This window comes from Dermacentor variabilis, chromosome 5, assembly GCF_050947875.1.
Source record: "Dermacentor variabilis isolate Ectoservices chromosome 5, ASM5094787v1, whole genome shotgun sequence".
Taxonomy (NCBI): Eukaryota; Metazoa; Arthropoda; class Arachnida; order Ixodida; family Ixodidae; genus Dermacentor; species Dermacentor variabilis.
Genome location: NC_134572.1, coordinates 192,040,770 through 192,062,349, shown reverse-complemented (window position 1 = coordinate 192,062,349; position 21,580 = coordinate 192,040,770). Strand labels below are relative to the sequence as shown.

The window sequence follows — 21,580 nt, the reverse complement described above, 5'->3', positions numbered from 1 at the left end:
ATTTTTCTACTTTAACATTGAGGTTCTTCAATTTTTCTTTTTTCTTTTTTCTTGCTACCTGAGGTCTGTTGGAGCCAGCCAGAGCACATGCGTTTTTCTTGTGTTGCCCCGACTACCGCGTGGCGCACTTCGATGCATGTTCGTTTTTCTCTGGCCGAGTGGATTTTCGCTTGGCAGAGCTTTGGACGCTTTCTGGCTAGTAGACAAGAAAAAGAAACAATACATGGTCGCTTGCCACCATGACTGCGGGGACTCGATGGATTGCAACACATTCGCTTGAGCGCAACATCTCCAGAAAATTTTGTGTCGCCTGTGTAGGATACCGAGCAATATGCATATGGTTCTCTGTGGACCAAGCGTCTCACTTTTTCATCGCTATTTCTTCGGTAGCCACATTAGGTGCCCAAACTAGGCGTTCCGTTTGGCCAACATGCTTTCCTTTGCTTTTTTTCATTTCCATGCCCCTACCCCACAAACGAAAAAAAAAAAAAAAAAACATTGTTGTGGCGCAGCAAATTGTCGCATAGTGAAAGTTCGATTTTGTTACTTCTTACTTTGCGGGAAGTAATGGGCCACGGGATGCTTCAGTTGCCGGATACCCTTATTATATTATTGCGATAGCAATTATATGGACACTCCAGGCGCATTCCTGCTGTAGCCATCGCCCTCATGTTCTGTATTAAGTTCAAGGGCGATAACATTGTGACCATGCGCCGCATGCTGCATGTGCGAGTGAAAGCATGGGGGGTGGCCATGCGTGAGCCGACGATGGTTGCTCAGTCTTGTGTGCGCAAAGGAGAAAAGCGGAGAGCAAGCTGGTCATCTTCCGTTGTGTGCGATACATCAGGGGGAGTGGAGGCTGTGATTTGTCAATCTGTGGTTGTGCAACATGTTTATTTGCCCTGTTTGATGCATTATATGCAGTGACTTTTTCTTAGATACGTAGATTTATGGAAGACTTACACGTATGCAGTTAAACCTTGGTAAACTGCAGTTACCCAGAGCTCGGAAGAAGTACGTACTTAATGGTAGTACTGCTTAACGGAAATAGCCTGAAATCGCCAACTTTCCTGTCAAAAACGGAATTCGGAGAGAGTGCGATGAAAGGGAAAGAAAACATGCAGTATTTATTCACTTTGCGCAACAAAAGTGTTATTTTCATTTGACGCTGCGGTGGCCTAGCAGCGACGACAGCGTCCTCAAACTTGCTGAAGCTGCGAGCCAGCTTTTCAGCCTGCCCCCTCTTCTTGACAAACACTCGCAGGCAGATTCCTCGTTGGCATTGCATCTTCTCCGTGCATGCAGGCGGCAGCGCTGCAGAAGTCGCAGGGTGCCCTTTTTATTGCAGGGTGCTGTTCTTGTCGCGATGATTGCATTCACGAAGCTGACGTAACGCGCAGCTTCTGCCACTGTCGGGCCTGAATCGCCCATGCTGTCGCTTTCTGTGTTGTCCTCATCACTGTTGCTAGTCGACACATCGGCAACAACAGAGGCAACGATGGCGAAAAGTTGAACCTCGTAGCCGACATCTCTATGCAGTCGCAGCAGCACTGCCGAGCAACTTCTTTGCATTCCAAATGCCGCACATCGTAGTCAACAGTAGATCCCTGTCGCATGGCAGCACCGATTTCTTCATGTCACATTCAACAGCATGAACAATGTCTAATTTTTCTTCTATGCTTAGCACCCGGCGCCTTTTTATCCAAACTTCGGCGTGACCCGAACGCGTGACACGCGTGACGCGTGTGGCAGCACGACGCCACAACGCTCTCTGGCACGGTGCCGAAATGATGTTGATGTTCATGTGGCTTCATGCGCAAACGCACAGGGCACTTGGAGGCTGCTGTTCTCTGAGGCTTGTTGTTCTGCCGGGCTGCCCGATGGAGACGTATGGAGACGTAAGAAAGGCGTATTGCACAAAGGCAAGGAAGCATCATTATACATTTGTGAATGCCATACATTACTCTGGCTCTTGACTCTCTCCTCCTTGATGAACAAAAAGCAGGTAGATAAAGCACTCGTCTTTTTTTTTTTTTTCACTGAAGATATAAATTGCAACAACATTTAAACACATGACAAAAGATGGACATGTAACTCAATGAACTGCACAGCAGCCAAATACCTGGACATCTGTCCAAGTTTGGTACATAAAAATTCAAGTAGAGACAGGAAATACGAACATCAAGAATCTAAGGAAATCATAGAAATAAAGATCCTGGAATGAAATAAGTTAGGTGGCGCGGTTTGTAGTGCCGCCTTTTTGACCGCCACGGCGATTGCAGTACAAGAAGCTGCATATTATCCATAGGGGCTAGTAATGGCTCCGAAGTTGGTTTTGAGCTATGCTGTTCAGCTAAGCACCCACCAGATGAAACTGGGGGTAAAGATGAAGACTCGACATCTGAGCTCTTTAGCTCTCTGAAGCACCCAGACGACTCTGAAGGCGAAGAACAAGTATCAAAAGAATCTGAAGAGTCACTGACGCGCTTCTGAGACACAGCTTGGAGCGAAGACTTAGGAAGGACTGTATGTGAGCACGAAGGCACAAAGACATGAGCATTAGGTGTTTCTGAGAAAGCATGGGGACTGGGCACATCAGTCATTCATTGAGAAGGTGCCTGCATAGCACCGCTAGGTTCAATTACCCGCCTATCAGGCAAAAGAGCATGTTGGCTGGGCACCACAGTCGGATGAGAAACTAGTGCCTTAATAGAATCCTGAGATCCTATGAAGCGCTCAGCAGTCAATGCTGCTAGCGGAGCAGTTTGCCTGGGCATGTCAGTCGGAATTTGATCACGTACCTGATCACCTTGCCTATCGGCTAAAGACGATTGCATTGCAGGAATGGGGATAGCTGCAGATGGGGAAGACAGCGAAATAACCGCATATCTCGAATGATTGCACTGCAGCCATCTATTCTGAGTTTGTCAGTGACCATACTTTTTTATTTGTTAATTGTGGTACCTGACCAGATGAGGTTTCATGGAATTCTTGACTAGTAGAAGAAAAACTGTCAAGAAAATGTCATACACATAGGCAAGGTTACTGGCCTGATTTAAACTAGTAATAGAGGTCACCGTCTTCGTCATATGGCTTTTATGTACTAGCACTAGCTCAGCTGTTTGGTCCTAGGGCCACAGTTGAGTAGCCTCCTCGCTGTTTTTGCGGGTGCAGAGTGACCTGTGTGCTCTCAAGCTGGGTGCTACATCCAAGGTGGTTGGATCCTCCATGGCCCAGCTTCTCACTGCTGCATCCCAGGTGAGCATTTTTTTGCTTGTGCACGCATTTACAGGCAATCGAGTGTTCCCATAGATATGTCAGCAGGCATTCTAAGCTGTACCTGATGGGAGAGCACACTAATCAATTGCTAATGTGGCACAATTGAAAACTGCACTGCTCACATAGTACAACGTACAGAAAATATGCTAGGAAAGGAAGCACTGACAAAAATGTTTATCTCATGCATAACGACACTGTATAAATCAATCAATTTATCTCGATCTATTTCAACAAACAAAGGCAGGGTTAGTAGATGAAAGCTGTCATTCAGTACCTTGGTGATTCTCGAAACCCTGCTTTTATTTTCCAAACAAAAAACTGAGAGATACTGTAAATTTCCTTCAATTTTGAGTTTGAATCGTATACTTAGCCGATAGAGGTACAGCTGGTGGTTTCTAATGTCACAAGCATTGTGAAAAATATTAGCAGTGGATGTCCCAAAAGGGAGCAATGAATATGTCTAGTTGTCATGACATCGTGCCTAGCAACTGGGCTTATAAGGAATTCAGGTTAAGGCTAAGGAGTAGATGTGAACATGACAAATCCAAAGGGACAAGGTTACCTTTTGTAAGGGCTTAACACCTGTATTTGAGTATTTCAGAAAAATACTTTATTTATAATGTCTGCAGTGTTTTGTCCATGTTTATTTTTTCCACACTTTTGATTTTAGCTATGTAGTATTCGGGTTACATGCCTGTAACATTGTCTGAGATAGCAGTTGAAGCTAAAGTGAGGACATCCCAAGGTAGCCAAGAACTTCCCAAGAACTTGACTGAACGACCTTCTAGAGCAAGGTTGCTCGCAATCCAGTAACTCTTCGGCCGCTTCAAAAGCCCCGTCTGCAGAAAAAGCTGCTTCCAAAAATAGGCTATGAAGGAACAACTTTCTCTTTTTTGGTTTTGAGGATAACCCGTTGGAAACCTGTAAGCAAGCCGGAGAAACTGTTGTTGCATCCCGCTCTACTAAGCTAGGTGTATCGCTTGACCCACTAAATATTGATCAAGCGCATAGACTGGGCACTTACAGTGAAGATAAAAGCTGCCCCATAATTGTTCGCTTTGTTAGATTCAAAGATAAAGATGCAGTATTGGGGGCGGGTCTGAAGTTGAAGACAAGTGACATTTCCATCAGGGAAGACTTCTCTCGTTCAGTACGCTTTCTGAATTTCCGAACTTTCCGAATTTGCAAAGGCTCGGTCCTCCTCGTACAAACTGAGGCACGATAAGCTTCATATGGACGGACGAAACTTCATTTACAACGCTGATAGTGATAATATCGTGCTGCAAAAAAAGTGAACTTGAAACGGCGTCGAGCAATCCCTGTTACTGAAGTTAACGGTTCCATCAGCGTTCCCCGATGCCACCCCGTTGAGCATGTTTCGTGCCGTCCTTCATTGGTAAACATTGTGCTTATCAATTGCCGAAGCGTCAAGAACAAAACCGACGAGTTAACAGGGCTCGTATCATCTTTTGGCCCTGACATTGTTATCGGGTCTGAATCTTGGTTGGATGAATCGATTTCCAGCTCTGAAATATTTCCTGCAGAATACGTGGCCTATCGCAAAGACCGCAATACGCACGGTGGGGGCGTTTTTGTTCTGGTCAAGCACAGCTTGCCAAGTTTCGTAGTTGACTTGGGGGATAACAGCTGTGAACCTGTTTGGTGCAAAGTTGTTCTAGAACATAGCAAACAGCTTACAGTTGGAGCATTTTATCGTCCGCCTAATGACAACAGCAGTCACACCTTTAATACCCTTTCTCATTTATTACTTACGGTCTCAACTGATTACTTTCTCGTCGGTGGTGACTTTAATATGCCAGATGCGCAGTAGATTAATAAGCTGCCAGTACTTCCTTCGTGCTCATCCGTGTCATCGGCTTTTTACGATTTTTTCGCAATGCATGGTCTTTATCAATTCGTGGAGGGACCAACACGACGCCATGGCAATGCCACTTCCACCTTAGATCTTCTGATTTCAAACTCTCCTTCGTTGCTGCAATCTGTCTCCATAGTTCCCGGAATAAGCGACCATGATGCAGTGGTTGCCCGTCATGTTGCTCTCAAGCCGTACATACCGCCACCGAAACCCAGAAAAGTTTATTTCTTTGATAGCACAAATTACACTCGTATTTCTGAAACGCTTGACTCAAACTTCGGTACTTTCTCAGAACAAAGCAGCACTGTATCTGTCTCCGAGTTATGGCTGCTGTTCAAGGAACAACTTTTACAGCTCATTGACTTGCACATTCCATCTAAGCTTCTCTCTGTGAAACACCGAAAAAATAAACCTTGGTTTGATAAACCCATAAAGGTACTACTTAATAAGAGGAATCGTATGTTCAAATGGTATAGAGAAAAGCCCGATCCACTGCAATTTTCTAAGCTTCGACAACTTGGTTCTGAAATCCAGATGAAAATCACAGAAGGAAAAAGCGGTATTTTGATTCTCTTGGTTCTAGAATTAAAGAAAATCCAAAGGAACTTTGGAAACTAGTGAAATCAAACAGTAAAGACGATGTTGGTATCCCTCCGTTAATCCACAATAGTGCAGCTGTTACTAATGATAGAGATAAATCAAGCTGTTTTAATTATTACTTTGTACTGTGTATTCACACTAGTACCTGAACATCTTCCAGTCTTGAGCAACGCGCTTGATGATATGCCGGATATTGCTATTCACTACTTCGGAATAGTCAGCCTTCTCCAAAAATTAAAACCACACTCGGCACCAGGTCCAGATAGGATACCCAATTTTGTTTTGAAATCCTGCGCACATATCATATCAAGGTATCTGGAAGTACTGTATCAAAAATCTCTTGAAACCTCAGAATTACCTGAAGACTGGAAGATGGGCGACATTGTTCCGCTTCATAAAAGCGGGCCCCGTGACAGTGTCATGAATTATAGACCTATATCTTTAACATCTGTGTGTTGCAAAACCCTGGAGCACATAATTTACACTAACATCTTTACCCACCTTCAAAACAACAGTTTCTTTGTTCCTTACCAGCATGAGTTTAGAGCTGGTCACTCATGCGTAACTCAGTTAGTGGAATTTACCCATGACATATTCACATCGTTTGACAAAGGTTTACAAACAGACTGCATACTATTAGATTTCCAGAAAGCGTTTGACAGTGTCCCATGTTCTCTTACTTCATAAGCTTTCACATCTTGGTTTACCAGAAAGAATCCTTTATTGGCTCAAAAACTGCTTGACAGTTCATTTACAAAGAGTAGTAATTAATGGCACAGAATCAGAATATGCATACGTATCTTCTGGCGTTCGGCAGGGTTCCGTCTTGGGTCCTCTTTTATTTTATATATATATAAATGACATTGGCACAGGAATCACCTTGAAAATCCGGCTGTACGCAGACGATTGTGTCCTTTACAGAGAAATTAATAATGATTCCGACCGAGTAGTATTACAGACAGACCTAAATAAAATTTCTTCATGGTGTGACAGGTGGCTTATGTCCCTCAGCATCTCAAAATGTAAGCATATTTGTTTCACCCGCAAGCGGCAACCAATCCGTACACAGTATTACTTGAACAGCTCCCCTTTATCAGAAACAAGTGAAGCTAAATACTTAGGTGTCACATTTTCCGCCGATCTGACATGGAATCGTCACATTCAAAGCATCACTCTAAAAGCAGGGCGAGTACTTAATTTTATCAATTGGAACTTTAGGCACGTGCCACTAGATGTCAAGAGAACGCTTTACCTAAGCAACGTTCGCCCGATTCTCGAATACGCGTCTGTTGTGTGGGACCCGCATACACAAATTCTTGTCAATAGCTTAGAAGTGATACAGAAACGTGCGGCCCATTCCATAACCGGCATTTACTCATTTCCAAGCAGCATCACAGAAATAAAACGGCACATATGTTTGGAAGATCTTTCACTGCGCCGTGTTGTTTCCCGCCTCTCTTTGTCTTTGTGGTCCCTTGTATCACCGAGAGTCTGGTGGGGACCCCTATTTCTAGGGCAACGAGAGCTACACGGGTACGGCTGCCCGGGACACGGCCAGTGCACTCCAGCAGCTGGTGGAATCGGTGCGTGGTGTGGTGGCCACCAGCGGAGAGGGCGGGGCCCAGGCAACGCGCCTCGTGGAACCTGCGCGCCAGGTGCTGGACAGGTCGTGCCAGCTGCTCGAGGAGGCCCGCCAGGCCGTGCTGCGGCCCGACGAGCCGGACAAACAGCAGCGACTGGCGCACGTGGCCAAGTCGGTCTCGGCAGCCCTCAACGCCTGCATCAACTGCCTGCCGGGCCAGAAGGATGTGGACGACGTCATTCGCACCATCACCGAGAGCTCGCAGGTCTGAAGTGTGCCTTTTATGAGTAGTGGCACTCACGTGGCCTGGTGTGCACTTAGTCGGAACTTCGTAGTCCAAACCTGGTTGTGCCATTTGTTTAAGTTGCACATGAGGTAACGTGTGTGTGACACCAATCAGTTCGGGGGTGTTTGCTAGCTGGCATTTAATGAGCAGGTCCCCTCGGAATACTTAAACATTAACATGATCTTGGGTTGCAGCGCAAAGGGACACGGACACAGACTAGTAGCAGACAGGACGAGCGCTCGTCCTGTATGCTTCTAGTCTGTGTCCGTGTCCATTCGCGCTGCAACTCAAGATCATGTTACCGTACCAACTCGCACAACTTTCTATCCTTTTGCATTAAGCATTAACCCCTTCTGTGCCGTGGACAAGCCGGGTTGTCCATGTGTTTCTGGTAAAAAACAGCCAAAGATGAGCTCGGCTTGTTGACGATGCTTTTAATTTTTTAGCCATGCCACAGATGTGCTGGTTTCGTGTCGATGCATTGTAGCTTTTTTTTGTTAGATGGCAGCACACAGTCTGTGCGACATCGCGAGAGGGAGCAAATTTATTCCGGTGGAGGAAGTAAAATACATTGACACCTGGGCTGTTTGAAAATAATTTGGGCATTTTCAACCAGGATATGGAGTAATAGCATGTCACGGAAGGGGGATAAAAGAGTATGTCATTACTATCATAATATTTGCGATTTGTCATTCTTTTGTGTTAAATCAACAAATAATTGCCCTGAGCCTTAGAAAGAGTCAACATGACTTAGAAAAATATACTGGCAAGTACCAGAGTGCCCTTAATGATTTGCTAAAATATTGTGTTTGTTCAAACATAAGGTGAGGTTTTTTCACTGAACCCTTAGCCTCAGTCACCCCCCCCTCCACCTCCCCTTATATGCGAGGCTGATAGATTCAGTTAGCATAGGCTGCTCATAACATAAGTGGTGAATATCTGCACTATAAGCTGTGCAGCACTATTTACTACAGTATAATCAAAACAACATTTTTTGAAGGCTGCACATGTGCAGGCCAAGCAGCCGTACATATCTGAGAATCGAAGCATATGACTAGGATATTTGCATCTCTTTGAATCTATGAATGTTTAAAGGTTGACATTCAACGACCTGCGGTCTTTGCATGAAGCAGACAAAGTAACACAGAAAAACAAAGAACAATATAGAGGAAGGTTCTGACTAATTTTTCAGACTTGCTTTCGGAATTCTCCACGGCAACACCACCAACTTCACAGAACTAACATAGAAAGGCGACCAAAATTGCCTTGTTCGATTTCTGTTGGTGATATTAGATACATGGTGGCTGTGGTCCAAGTCGTCGCAATTCGAATGTTGCACGTGCCATTCATGCCCTCATTTTTGTTGTCGAGATGGTTCCTTCGCTTTCCAAGTTATGTACAGCCACTGCGAAGCGTTTCGTTAACCGCCAAACTGGCTACCGGTTGCCGGCTAGTGAAAAGGCAGCTCTGTTAGGCCTAGCCTCGTGGGAAGCTTACTTTGATGTTTTTGTTTTCGTAGACAATTAAACAGAGACTAAACAGATGGCAGCATGTGTGAGCTTGCGGGCGATCAGCTGTGACAGCTCCTGAGAACGTCTACCAAGTTTGTAGCTGCATGTACTGGTAGAAACTGCTAAAGCTCTCCTGTGAACAGCAAGCCCAAAACCTCGCAACTGAATTTGTGGAAGCCTGTGTAAACTGACAGCATTGTGAAATGCGTTCAAATAGGTATTATTTTCAAATGGGTATTATATTCAAATAGGTAATATTTTCAATGAAGCACAGCATACAGCAAAATTCTGGAAAGTATTTTTCCATGATGCTGGAATCGTAAAACACTGTATTTGCTTTCCTACACACAAACCGAAGAGTCAAAGAGCAACAACATGCATACATTCGGTGCGGAACGCATGCACTTTGTAGCAAAGGTTTCTGTGTCGCCTAGGCAATGTGTGCGCGCCTGCAGAGCGCCTACATCCAACATATTGCCACCACTGCCACAGCATATTTTTTTCCCCCTTCCTTGTTTGTTCGCTTTGTTTATATCGCCTTAGATTAGTGTACACACTAGTTATTTTTCTCGAGTCCCCCAACTGCACCCTCGCCTGTAATCATGGCTGCCTTATCATTGAGTAAATACGGTACTTGTTTCTACAAATTAGTTTGTTTCATTGCCCAGGAGGTCGATGCGTCATGACATTACAGTGCAATGGCTGGCGTTATACCTGTAATCGCTGCAGCTGCAACAAGCCAGAACAAACAAGTACAGCATGCTTGTTTATTACCTTACGAGCAACACCATCGATTGTAGTCGTACTGCTACATGACATCGACAAATTTTGCTCTTTGTCATGACGTCGCAATGATGTCAATGATGCTAGGTCTGGCACTTTAACAACTCTAGCATTGAGTCACACTACCTTATAATTCTTTCCCAATGCAAATACTTGCTAAGTGGGATTCTTTTGCAGGCAACAAGTGTGCAGTGGAGCTTTCACAACTTTGAAAGTATTTGTTGGCACTCCTTTAAAAATAATTGGCTCAAAGCCTTTCGTAACCATGAGAAAGCTTGTTTTTTGTATCAGTGAAGCCTCTCTCATCTTGCAGAATGAGGAATGCAAACTTTTTGAACAGCTTATTTTTGTACAAACTGGAAGTAAAGCGAAAAGAAAACATGTACAGCAGAGGCGTGTCTTCTCGTGTTCACTCTCAGTAGGTCATACCAACACTGCCCTTATATGGACAAGTTTGATTAGACAATTTTTATGCCAGTTAATGGGTAGGTTTTAGTTCTTTCTCTGTCTCATTCTATGTGTCATTCTGTTTAAGTTTACCAATTTGAATTGCTGATGCTTGTCATATAAAATATTTGTAAGTTGGCGCTGTTCCTGTCTACATCACAGGCATGTTCTCTCTGCTTGCACGGTTTTTATATTGAAATACGAACCAACTAGACCAGTGTACGTTGCTGAGCCTCCTTGGCATGCAATCTCCTGCAGGCCTTGAATGCACGCGAGTTCCCGACCAGCAGCCGGTCGTACGGTGAGCTGCAGGCCAACCTGAACGAAGCCGCCGCGGGACTGAACGAGGCCACTGGCCACGTGGTGCAGTCCTCGCGTGGCAACCCTGCCCAGCTAGCATCGTCTGTGCGCCACTTTGGCACTGCTTTTGGCAGCTTGCTGGGCTGTGGCATGGAGATGGCTGGCCAGACCCAGGACCAAGAGGTACGCCACTGCGGCCACACTAGTGTGCGCTTGAGGGGTTCTCCTGTTGGCACATCAGCTTCACAGTGTGGCGATGCCATAGTTTCCCAGTTCACTTGCTCTGGCTGATGATCGTAGTGCATGCCACCAAGAGGCTTCTCTCGGTGGAAATATGATTGCGCTCCGCTGCAGTGCTTGTGTCAAAAACACTGGGTAGACAGTTGTGCAGCTAGAAGCAAGTGGACAGTATGTTAGTTCATGTTTAAAGTGAAGCTTTCTTCACCTACCTTTCCGTAATTTGGCGGGTTGTTTATTTATTACTTTCTTTAACACGAAAAGGTTTTATGCCAGGGTCCACAATGAACATCCTGTAACAGATGTGACATCAGTGCCAACAAGTGAAATATGCTTTCTTGACAGAGATAGTGCCGCCATCTAGGAGTGTTGAAGTGAAGTATTGCATTACGACACTAACAAGCGCCAACAGGGAGCACTTCGGTAGTCACAGCACAGTGGACACTTCAATGCAGTGTAGCCTAATGTAGGCAGTTCCCGCACATGGTTTGTCTTTCACTTCGGATTAGCTCATGGCACCTCGTCACCTACGGAGTGCAGCTTCAACGTGCATCAGCAGTGCTTACATGCCGCCTAGTGTTTCGCTTGTGATAACACCAGCTAAGAAAACTGCTGCGCTATGCGGCACAGAAAGGCAACGACGTCGCCCCGGGTGAACCTGGCTTTGTTCTGGCGAGAGACAGGCCGGCTTAAGCGGCACACGGTGTGAACTGTGCCACTCACATTCCTGTAGCTGAGCTCATCGCAGTTCAACTGGCTGCCCTAGACACTACGGAGCCGGACCAGAATGCTTGCACCTTCGCCCAAGTGACTTGGCAGCAGGACGGGGCTCGCCAAGAGGACACCGCATGCCAAACATAGCTGCAACACGGTCGCCGACTCGCAAATCGTGCGCGTTTCACTGCAGTGGACTGACTTCACGAAGCGATTTACAGTAAAAGCTTGTTTATCAGCACTTGCAGTACCAAAAAGCATAGCCTTTGAGATTTGTGGTTATTACACATACCCCAGCATTGCTGGGATACATGTTTGGACACCACCTATACATATAGTGGAACTCAACAGCATCCAGCTGGTACAGCTACGAAAGTACAACGGAGACCAACGTCGCAGCAGGTTGTGTGGTGCGTTTCGCGAGTGCATTTTAGAGCACAGCTCTTGTTTCCGCGGTGAGCGTTGGTAGAGCAAAGGGGTGTTGAAGGCCGACGTTCCTGGCACGCGTTTCTTGTGGCCAGTCACGCTACACCGCTTGCGCTGCGCCAGCCAAAATGCCGTCCCTTCTAGAGACTTCGACGTGTGCGCCACCGGCTGCTCTCTTCGGAGCATGTGCAGAACAATCCCCAACCTGCGCACTGCTTTGAACACTTTGAACGGCTGTCTGCAACTGTCAGTGAAGCGACGTGGGCACCATTTTTCTCTGCGCCATGCATTGTGGGTCGACACAGTCGGCACGACGAACACGCGAATGGAGCAAGAGCCATTTCGACATCAGGCACGTCAAATTGCGTTGGCCGCGTCCGGTTATGTTGGCTGCGCCAGTGCTTCGTGTGTGCGCGCATGCACTCACACTACGTCGGACTATATGCGCGCCTTAACTGAGCGATTTTTTCTTTGATTTTCATTAGTTTGAATATTGTATAATTGCAACTTTCGTACCATTCCAAAATTCATAAAATGACTGTTGCAGAAACGGCTGGCCTGGCCTACAAGGTGTCCCTTGTGTCCGACAAGAAATACATGATAACTTTCAGCATTAATGTTGTCGTCTGTCTCACCATGTGCACTCCGAAGCACATTCAGTTTCAAGGGGAAGGCCTTCTCCACAGGGTTTGAGTTCAGGGAGATTTCAGTAAGGTGGGCATCACTGCAAAATCAAACGAGTTAGCTTATGCCACCTCAGTTGGCATTAACACCAACTGGTTTCGCATTCACCTCCAAATGGCAACCATTCTTAGTAACCCCATTTGGAAATGTTGACGAACCCAGCTTCCACTGGCTGTGTCAGCGGCTGTCACGATACACAAGTCGCAGAGTGGTACATACACTAGCGTCGTACAGTCGAATCTCGTTAATTCGAACACGCTTAATTCGAACATTCGGTTTATTCGAACTGACGGCATGGTCCCGTCAAAGTTATATGTATTCCAATGGGTGAAAACACCCAGTAATTCGAATGTGCAAGCATTTGCGACGGTTAATTCAAACATTCTGCGTTCCGACAATGCTCCCAGCATTGTGCCAAATCACGCACTGTTGCCTCCGACCAGCATTCCTCTGACCCCACCATAGTGGAAGGGCTTAGGAGAGAGACTCCTCAATGTCGCGTGCGAAGCAAAAAAAAAGAGAAAAAATCCTGTGGTGCAAATTTGTGTGCAGGCGCGCACCACCGATTGCTTCTGTTAGTGGCAGGTTAGGGACGTCTGTTAGGATTGCGGCATGGCCATGTACCCCTAGAATCAATGTATAAGAGCGTCTGAAATTTCGCACGTAAAAAACCTTCACCGTCCGATTTTTCGGACATTTTGTCATGACCGCAGGTGCGAAACAGCATTAATCGAAGCCACCACCACCGCCATTTTGATTATTGCGCCGCCTCGAGCCGGTGCTCTCACACGCAGATCCGCTGGCAGCCGTAGCCACCACCCTCGGCAACGCTAGGCCTAGCTACTTCGACGTTCGCTGCCAAGCCTCTTGCTGTTTGGTGTCATGTTATTTAAAACAATTCCCCGCTGTTAGCAATGGCGCCGGCTTCGCCTTTATAATCCTCGCCAATGGCTTCGGAGCGCGGAAAGCATGGCGCGTTGTATAATGTTGGTTCCCGAAAGTCAACTTCGCCCCATCACAGCAGTTTTACGCGGTGAAGCATACCAAAAGTTCGAAGGGCAATTGTCACTGGACATGGTTTAATTATCCACGCGTGCACTCGCCGTCTCCTATCACAATACGAGCACTGATATGCCTAATAACTGACGTAATCTGTAATTTGTAAATATGTGTGAATAAATATTGTGGAACCTCCCACTCGTGTTAGCTCAGTGCATATGTGCTCCTGCAGGTAAGTCCTCTATTCAATTAGCTTCCTTTAAAGGGACCCTGAAACGCTTTTGACGATTTTCCACAAACGTACTGAGTCGTTAGAGTAGGTCCTTCTGATCATTAATTGACACATCTAAGTGCTCTGCGTAAAGCGTGTAATTTATTATAAGGTTTTGAAAATGCACATCGCTGCCGATCGCAGCGCAGTGCTCGGCGGAATTTTAAGTCGCCCCTACCCATATGACCGAAATCACCCATATGACGTCAGTGGGGCGAGCTATCCGATTGGCTGACCAGGGCGCGTGATGGATAATTTTTCCAACTTTATGGTAAACAAATGATCTTCGTAGTAGTTGGAATGTTAGTTAATTTGCAAAAGAAAGTAGCATAAAGAGAATGCACAAGAACAATTTTTCAGTACACTTAAGCACTTCCGGCACACAGCAAGTGTCGTCTGCTTGTGTTACAACGTACAACGACGAGAGCTCCGCTTTTAGAGTTGGTCTCAGTCTTTTCGCGAGCACTATGATTCGACTTTGTTGCCTTGTGGACTGCAAACGTAGCGACTGGCAATATGTCAAGCTGCGACATCGTGTCCCTCTGCAAGGCAGCGTACGAGCGCACTGGCTGCTGCGCATCGGACTGCCGCTATACGATCGGCGCCAGGATTTGCGCGTTTGTGGCCGTCCACTTTACACCGGAAGAATACTAACGCAATAGCGTTTCGCGAGTCCCGTATTAGGGCAAATATAAGCGCAAGGGGATAGGGTCTGGCCGCTTGACTGGGCCGTAACGGGATGAGCCGAGATGAGCAGAAGGGCAAATGTGAATGGTCTGCACGGTGCAGCCACCTGGTGGCATAGAGCTCAACCATACACAGTAGCAGCAACGAAGCGTATTCTTCTTTGCTGCTGGTGCGTATTTTTCGCAGGAGTGTAATCATCAACACATTGTTTTTATAAATGTTTAAAATGTTTTACACTTGGTTAGAGCAATATTAGCGCTTTGTTTGGCTGGTTAAGCGCTGTGCCATCAAGCGTCTGGACCGTGCAGACCGATCAGGCCGCTCATGTACGTCTACGCCAAAGTTCCTTCATCAGCTTGAGTTCATGCCTCCAGTCATTTGCCGAAATGACCAGCTTGCCTGTGGTTAACGGAATACCAGACACGTTCGGCGCTACGACAGAATGCTCGCAACGCACGCTGCTTCGATAGCTCTCGCTTGAGGTCGACAGCCAAGCGGCTAGCGGAGAAGTTTCGCGCGGGCGGGGGCGGGCTCCAAAACAACCGGAAGTGGACGATGTGACGTCGCATCGTGACGCAGGACCAGTGAAGGCGGAGCTTAGCCCCGCTCGCTCGGCGAACGAGTTGAGGAGGAAAAGCGTGGCTGGGGAGGAGGGTAACTTCTAATCGCTTGTAGCTTTATTAATACGTAACGCTTCACTTAAATTGTGGTGCGAATGTTCCACTTAAGCTGTACCCTACGCGTCTACAAAATTTGTCCGAACCGTTTCAGGGGCCCTTTAATTCGAACTTCTTTTAATTCAAAAAAATTTTCGACCCCCTTCGAGTTCGAATTATCGAGATTCAATTATATATAATTATGCTAAGCCACATGACCAGCTGTTTCTGTATGTTGCTTTGTCGAGAGCTTCCACTGTACTGGGACTATTCATCACCCATGACACCAACGATTTGAAGTTTAATCATGCCAGAGGTCGACTCGATCCAGATCTCAAAAACGAATTCCAACATCTTGAAAACTACAAACTCAAGACAGACACGGATGACATGGTGTCATTCCTCCATAACCACTTCAGCAGCACAACATTTTCACTCCTCAGCCTCAATGTGGGCAATTTGAAAACACACTTGCAAAATGTTATCGTCGAACCTGTTCTTACATCAGTAGACTTTATCCTCCTCAGAAAAAATTGGACAGAAGCCACTTGTTCCAGTTGTTGGCTGTTTCCAGTGCCTATTACAAATGACCCAGCCATCAAACAGCAGGTGCGGCACTGTTCAACCATAATGGGGGTCACATTGAATGCTGCATACACACCATCTATGCGGACAGCACTGCAAAGGCAATCACCACTTCCGCAGACATGTGTGCAGGCGAGACTAACATACCGTATTTATTCGCGTATAACCCGCACCAAAATGTGAAAAAACGCGTTTAAAAAGTGGGGGTGCGGGTTATCTGCGAATTTTTTCCTTGGGAGGGGGGGGGGGGAGGGTCGGCTTCACCGCAATGTGCGGCGGCCTCCCCGTGTAGTCCGCCATCCCCATCGTCATCGACGCTTGTCAAGCCGATGAAGGGCCAACGAAAGGCCAGCATTGTTGAGCCTCGCGTTAGGCGCTGTTTAGTGTACTTACCCCAGTTTGCACTGTTTGCCTGCTTTGTTTTGGCATCATGAGTGCGACTCGACGGCAGTGTTTCACAGCGAAAGAGAAGCTAAAGATTATAGCCGCTGCCGAAGAAATCGGCAACAGAGCTACTGCAAGACAGCATGATGTCGACGAGTCGTGCATTCGCGACTGGAGGAAGAAAAAAGAGAGTCTCGAAGCAACGAACCGGAACAGGCGAGCGTTTCGGGGTCCGAAGACTGGCGCGTACCCCCACCTCGAGACGCAGCTTGCGAAGTTCATTGAGGAGCAGAGAAGTCGTGGCCACGCTGTTTCGACTGAGATGGCGCAAATGGAAGCCCTGAAGTTGGCCCGGGAATTGAACATTCCACGTGAGTTTCGTGCAAGCCGTGGATGGCTTCAGCGCTTCATGCGAAGACATGGATTTTCTATGCGGCGGCGAACAACCATGTGCCAGTGGCTTCCTGGAGCCTACGAGGAAAAGTTGTTGAACTTTCAACGATATGTGATCGCACTTCGGAAGGAGCACAGCTATTTGCTGTCTCAGGTGGGAAATGCTGATCAAACACCTGTGTACTTTGAGATGCCGATGGACACGACCATGGAAAAAAAGGGCTCCAAATCAGTCAGCGTGCTGACCGGCGGAAATGCCAAGCTGCGCTGCACAGTCATGCTATGCGCTTTGGCTGACGGCACGAAACTGCGCCCGTATGTCATTTTCAAACGCAAGACGCCACCTGGCATTCCACTGCCCCCAGGAATCGTTGTGCGTGCGGAAGAAAATTCGTGGATGAACAGTGGCCGAGTCGGTGACTGGCTTCGAGTAATCTGGGAGCGAAGACCAGGTGCCTTGCTGGCACGCCGGTCGATGCTCGTACTAGATTCCTTCAGAGGCCACTGCACTGATGCGGTGAAGGCTCGCCTTGCCGAGACCAGCACCGACCTCGTCATAATACCTGGCGGCATGACGTCCATGCTACAGCCACTCGACGTGTGCCTGAACAAGCCGTTCAAGGCACACGTGAAGCGGCTGTATGCCCAGTTGATGGCCGACGGCATTTACGCCCTCACACCGACGGGACGCGTGCGAAGGCCTGATATTCCATTGCTGTGCCAGTGGATCGTGGATGCGTGGAAATCGATACCGGCCGATTTGGTGCGCAAAAGCTTTAAAAAATGTGCGATCAGTAATAGTCTGGATGGTTCCGAGGACGACTACGTCTTTGAGAGTGGCGATGAAGCCTCGGATGGCAGTAGTGAGAGCGGCGACGATTAAGAATCGGATAACCAGTGACGTGGTGGCGGTCGTTTGAATAAATGTTCTGAAAACGAAATGATCACTGAGTGTGAGTTGCATCTTTCTAGCGCTCATTTTTTTTTTCAGGTAAACGTGCGGGTTATACGCGAGTTTTTTTTTTTTTTTTTCCGCCGAGTTCAAAGTTAGGTGTGCGGGTTATACGCAGGGGCGGGTTATACGCGGGTAAATACGGTAAATGGCGTGCATGTGCTCTTTTTCGCTGTTTAGATATCTCCTAGCATGACACAATACCACATCAAGACCTACTGTATTTACTTGCATAATGATCACACTTGCGTAATGATCGCACCCCTGAATTTTGTCATCAAAATCCAATTTTTTTCTTTCCCATTTAATGATCGCTCCCCGAACTTGCCGCAGCGATATGTCGTCTAGTCATCAAGACTAGCTAATGATGATCGCGCTTACCATCTGTTGAATGCTGTCTAATGCTACGCAAACGACTCTTCAAGACATACCAAGCGGTCTGTATGCACCAAATATTCTTAAGCAGATGCCCTATTTTATTCCTTTCATCACTTTCCACACTTCCATAAAAACAAAAAAGCTGCATCCTAACTTGTTTTGGCTTTATTATTTGTAGTCTTTATAATGATTGTGGTCAACAACAACAACAAAAAAGACGCCTTTCGATTCTTCTCGTCTGCACTCGTGGGCACACAACAAATTGTGAGCGGCAATGATAGTAGCCATGTTTACACTGATACGTTGGAAGTGTACCCTACTTATATGCCGACGTTTGTAGCACAGCTGAGATATTCGCCCACCCTTAGTGGAAACGTGCCATATTAGGATAGTAGTGAAGACAAAGGCCGCAGTTTCCGCAGCCTACCCGCCATGTGTTTCTATGTCACTGGCCGCTAAGCACACCCATCTCTGTTTCCGTCCCCTCAAGGTGGACATGGCTACGTTATTGCCACAGACTTGCCGATATTGTCAATATTATTTGTTACTGATATGGCAGAAACTGTTTCAATGAGTGTAATGTACTCACAAGAAGAAAAATATCACGTTCGGCGCTTTCAGCTTGCTCCGCCAGCCGCCATTTTTGTTTTGGTGTTCTGCACTGTTACAGCGGCAGCCGGCTGTTTGTTGACCTGTTGTTATCCCGCAGCAAATGCAGCATGAAAAAAATTTTTTATTCAGCAAGCAGTGGTGCTGAATAGATGTACAAATATTTGGCGTCTGAAAAATTGCTTGTTGATTGCAGTGTCATGTTTGTGCGCATGTGTCACCGTAGGTCCGCTCCCAGATGGTGGTGAGCCTGAAGAATGTGTCGATGGTGTCGAGCAAGCTGCTGGTGGCAGCCAAGTCGGTAGCGGCCGACCCTAGTGCCCCCAACGCCAAGAACCAGCTGGCTGCAGCTGCCCGCAATGTGACGGAGAGCATCAACCACCTGGTGGACGTGTGCACCTCGGCTGCACCCGGGCAGAAGGAGTGCGACAGCGCAGTGCGTGCCATTCAGGTGCGTCGCAGCTCTTTCTGCAATCCTTCATTTTCTACACAACACTAGCAGGACATCACAGCCAGCGGGAGAGTAAAACAACTGTATGGACAGCCAATCGCCACATAAATGAATATAGAAACACTCCGCAGAAATAACAATTCAAAAGGAATACAGAGAGGTTTCATGGCATCACAAAATGCATGCAGTGAATGGTTCTGTGGGAGGACTCTGCGGCCTAAAAGCAGATCCAGCAACGTCCAACCGGCCAACCCACTGCACCCTTCTCACCTCGATGTTCCCAGTTGGGAACAGCATCGCCGAACGTCGTCAATTGCAAGTTTTTATCACGTGATGTGGCAGTGTGTCATGCAGTCTGCATTGAATGTCCGGCGTGCGGCAGCAGCTCGACACAACCGCTCGGAAGGCATTGGAGGAACCCTAACGGCAAACATTGACTCAGTTTAGACAGTCATATTGCTCATTTTGAAACGCTTCCTTTTTTCCCAAGTGGTGACTTAGCTTCAGTGAGAAAACGCTAATGCTTATTTAAACAGCTACCAGCTAATAAAATATCAACTGCAAAAACAACCGAAAGGCAGTCCAACGTGCCTCTGTGGGTAGTATTTAAATAGTGGCCAACAAACAGAATACCTGCGAAGGAGCAAGCGGACCCCATACATGGATAATGTTGGAGATACTTTTTGCTGTAATGTTAAGGTCCATACTTTGGGGTAGGGCCCTTAGACAAAAATTATGGTATTTCAGTGCAAGAAAATTTTCATATCATAAAACATAGTGTAAATTCTAAAGCATAGTGTGAATTTTTACAACTTTGTTCTGTCAAAGTTTGTGTACATTGCAAGCCACATTGCAGTTATGCATTGCATGTCTTTCATACAAAATCTGCCTCATTTGTTTTAAATAGAAGAAGAAAAAAACAAGAAGAGCTCACATTGCCTGACAAAATTAATTCTTGCCGCTTGCTCCTCACTGGTTCCAGCAAACATTTTTTCATAATCGTAAACATAGCTTTTCTGCGAGGCGGTTTGTCCAAAGATTGGTGGCATAGTCGTATATGCAAACAAGCCCAGTTTACTTGTAATATGACTAGGAAAGTGTTGGTGTGGCTCTAGCATTGAAACTGTGCACAAAGGAGACCCCAGCATGTGTGGTCCCCATTGGAGCCTTATTAGTCGGCCACACGTGCAGTGCCCAGAGTGGCACTGGCGAATGGTGGTCTTTACTGTACGGGTGTGCTGCGAATAACCATCTTTGAGGCCTTTAGAGTAATTTTCGAACAGTGAACAGCCGTTATCACAATCAATACGTTGTTCACACCCCAGTATTATTAAAGTTAGCAAGTTTCTGCCATTGCATAGTGCATTATGAAGTGTTGTTTATTAAAAGCACAAATGGGGCATTAGGAGCAAACAAGTACTAGCTTCTTTGCATGCTCTTCAGTGAGTGTGACTGATTGCTGTACAGCCTGTAAAGTATGGCTACCCGAGTGACGTAGCCTGCTTCACTACATAAGTTCTGAAGTTGTTTGTCTGTACTATGCCCACAGGAAGGAGGGGGGGGGGGATTTACTGTACTTTTGCTCCAATTTTATGTTTACTTGGGGGGAGTCGATGTTTTAAAATATTCAAAAAAATATTTGTTCACTTATTCGATGTGATGACCAAATAAGACACTATTCAATTCGTTATTCGAAAGTTTCGAATATTTGCACATCCCTGGCCTATTGTGAACAGAGTTTGAAGTGCCCATTCCACTTGGCTTTCTGTGGCTTCAGTACAATCTGTCACCAACCGGTGAGACCTCCTGTGTGGGTAAATGTTAATTTAGGTGAAGACACAGGAAATGCGCCCAGCAGAAAGAGCAGACGGCGCTGGGCCGTTAATACACACCCACCCAAGTCCACCCAGTTGGTGCGCACCCAGGCTCCAGGTGCGTGCTACTCTTTATTTTAAAAAGAAGCATTGGAGACAAGGACACACCACGAACACTTACCATCTTGTTCAACTTTCTGTTGTTCTAGTTTCTTTAAGTACCGTATTTACTCGAGTCTAATATGCAAGTTTTTCTCGATGAAGTGGGTTCAAAAATTGCTTGCGCGTTAAGATCGAGCACAACCTTAAATTTGCATTACCATATCACCATCACCATTTCAATATGGCCACCTCGTACGCGCTTCGAGCCTAGCTGCCAAAGCTTTCTCTATGTGCTGGTCTTCCCGTTTTTTGCATGGAACTATGGAAGTGCCAATTGCGAAGACACGGCAAGTTCATCATGATGGTGCATTTAAGGGGGAACACGGGTTTTGGAGGAGGAGGAGGAATAAACTTTATTAGTAGAAATGAGCCGAAAAAATCGTCAGAGGTGGGCAACGTCCCTAGTCCAGGATGTTGTGGCCCTGAGCCGATAGCTTGGCCCTGCTCATCAGGCGATCCTGGTCTTCAGGGCTCGAGCTTGTCAGCTGGGCCTCTCACTGCTCGACGGTTGGTC

The 21,580-nt window shown here is 46.6% G+C and overlaps 1 protein-coding gene across 5 annotated transcripts in view; it reads left to right on the top strand.

Annotated features, from left to right (window-relative positions):
• rhea (Talin_middle and talin-RS domain-containing protein rhea) overlaps positions 1-21,580 on the top strand; it is a 439,862-nt gene that overhangs the window by 188,438 nt on the left and 229,844 nt on the right. For all 5 annotated transcript variants that reach the window (XM_075693866.1, XM_075693865.1, XM_075693867.1 and 2 more), the window contains 4 exons: positions 3,175-3,258; positions 7,270-7,602; positions 10,623-10,847; positions 18,866-19,090. In XM_075693866.1, coding sequence (XP_075549981.1) covers positions 3,175-3,258; positions 7,270-7,602; positions 10,623-10,847; positions 18,866-19,090 — 867 coding nt within the window. The remainder of the gene's footprint in view (positions 1-3,174; positions 3,259-7,269; positions 7,603-10,622; positions 10,848-18,865; positions 19,091-21,580) is intronic.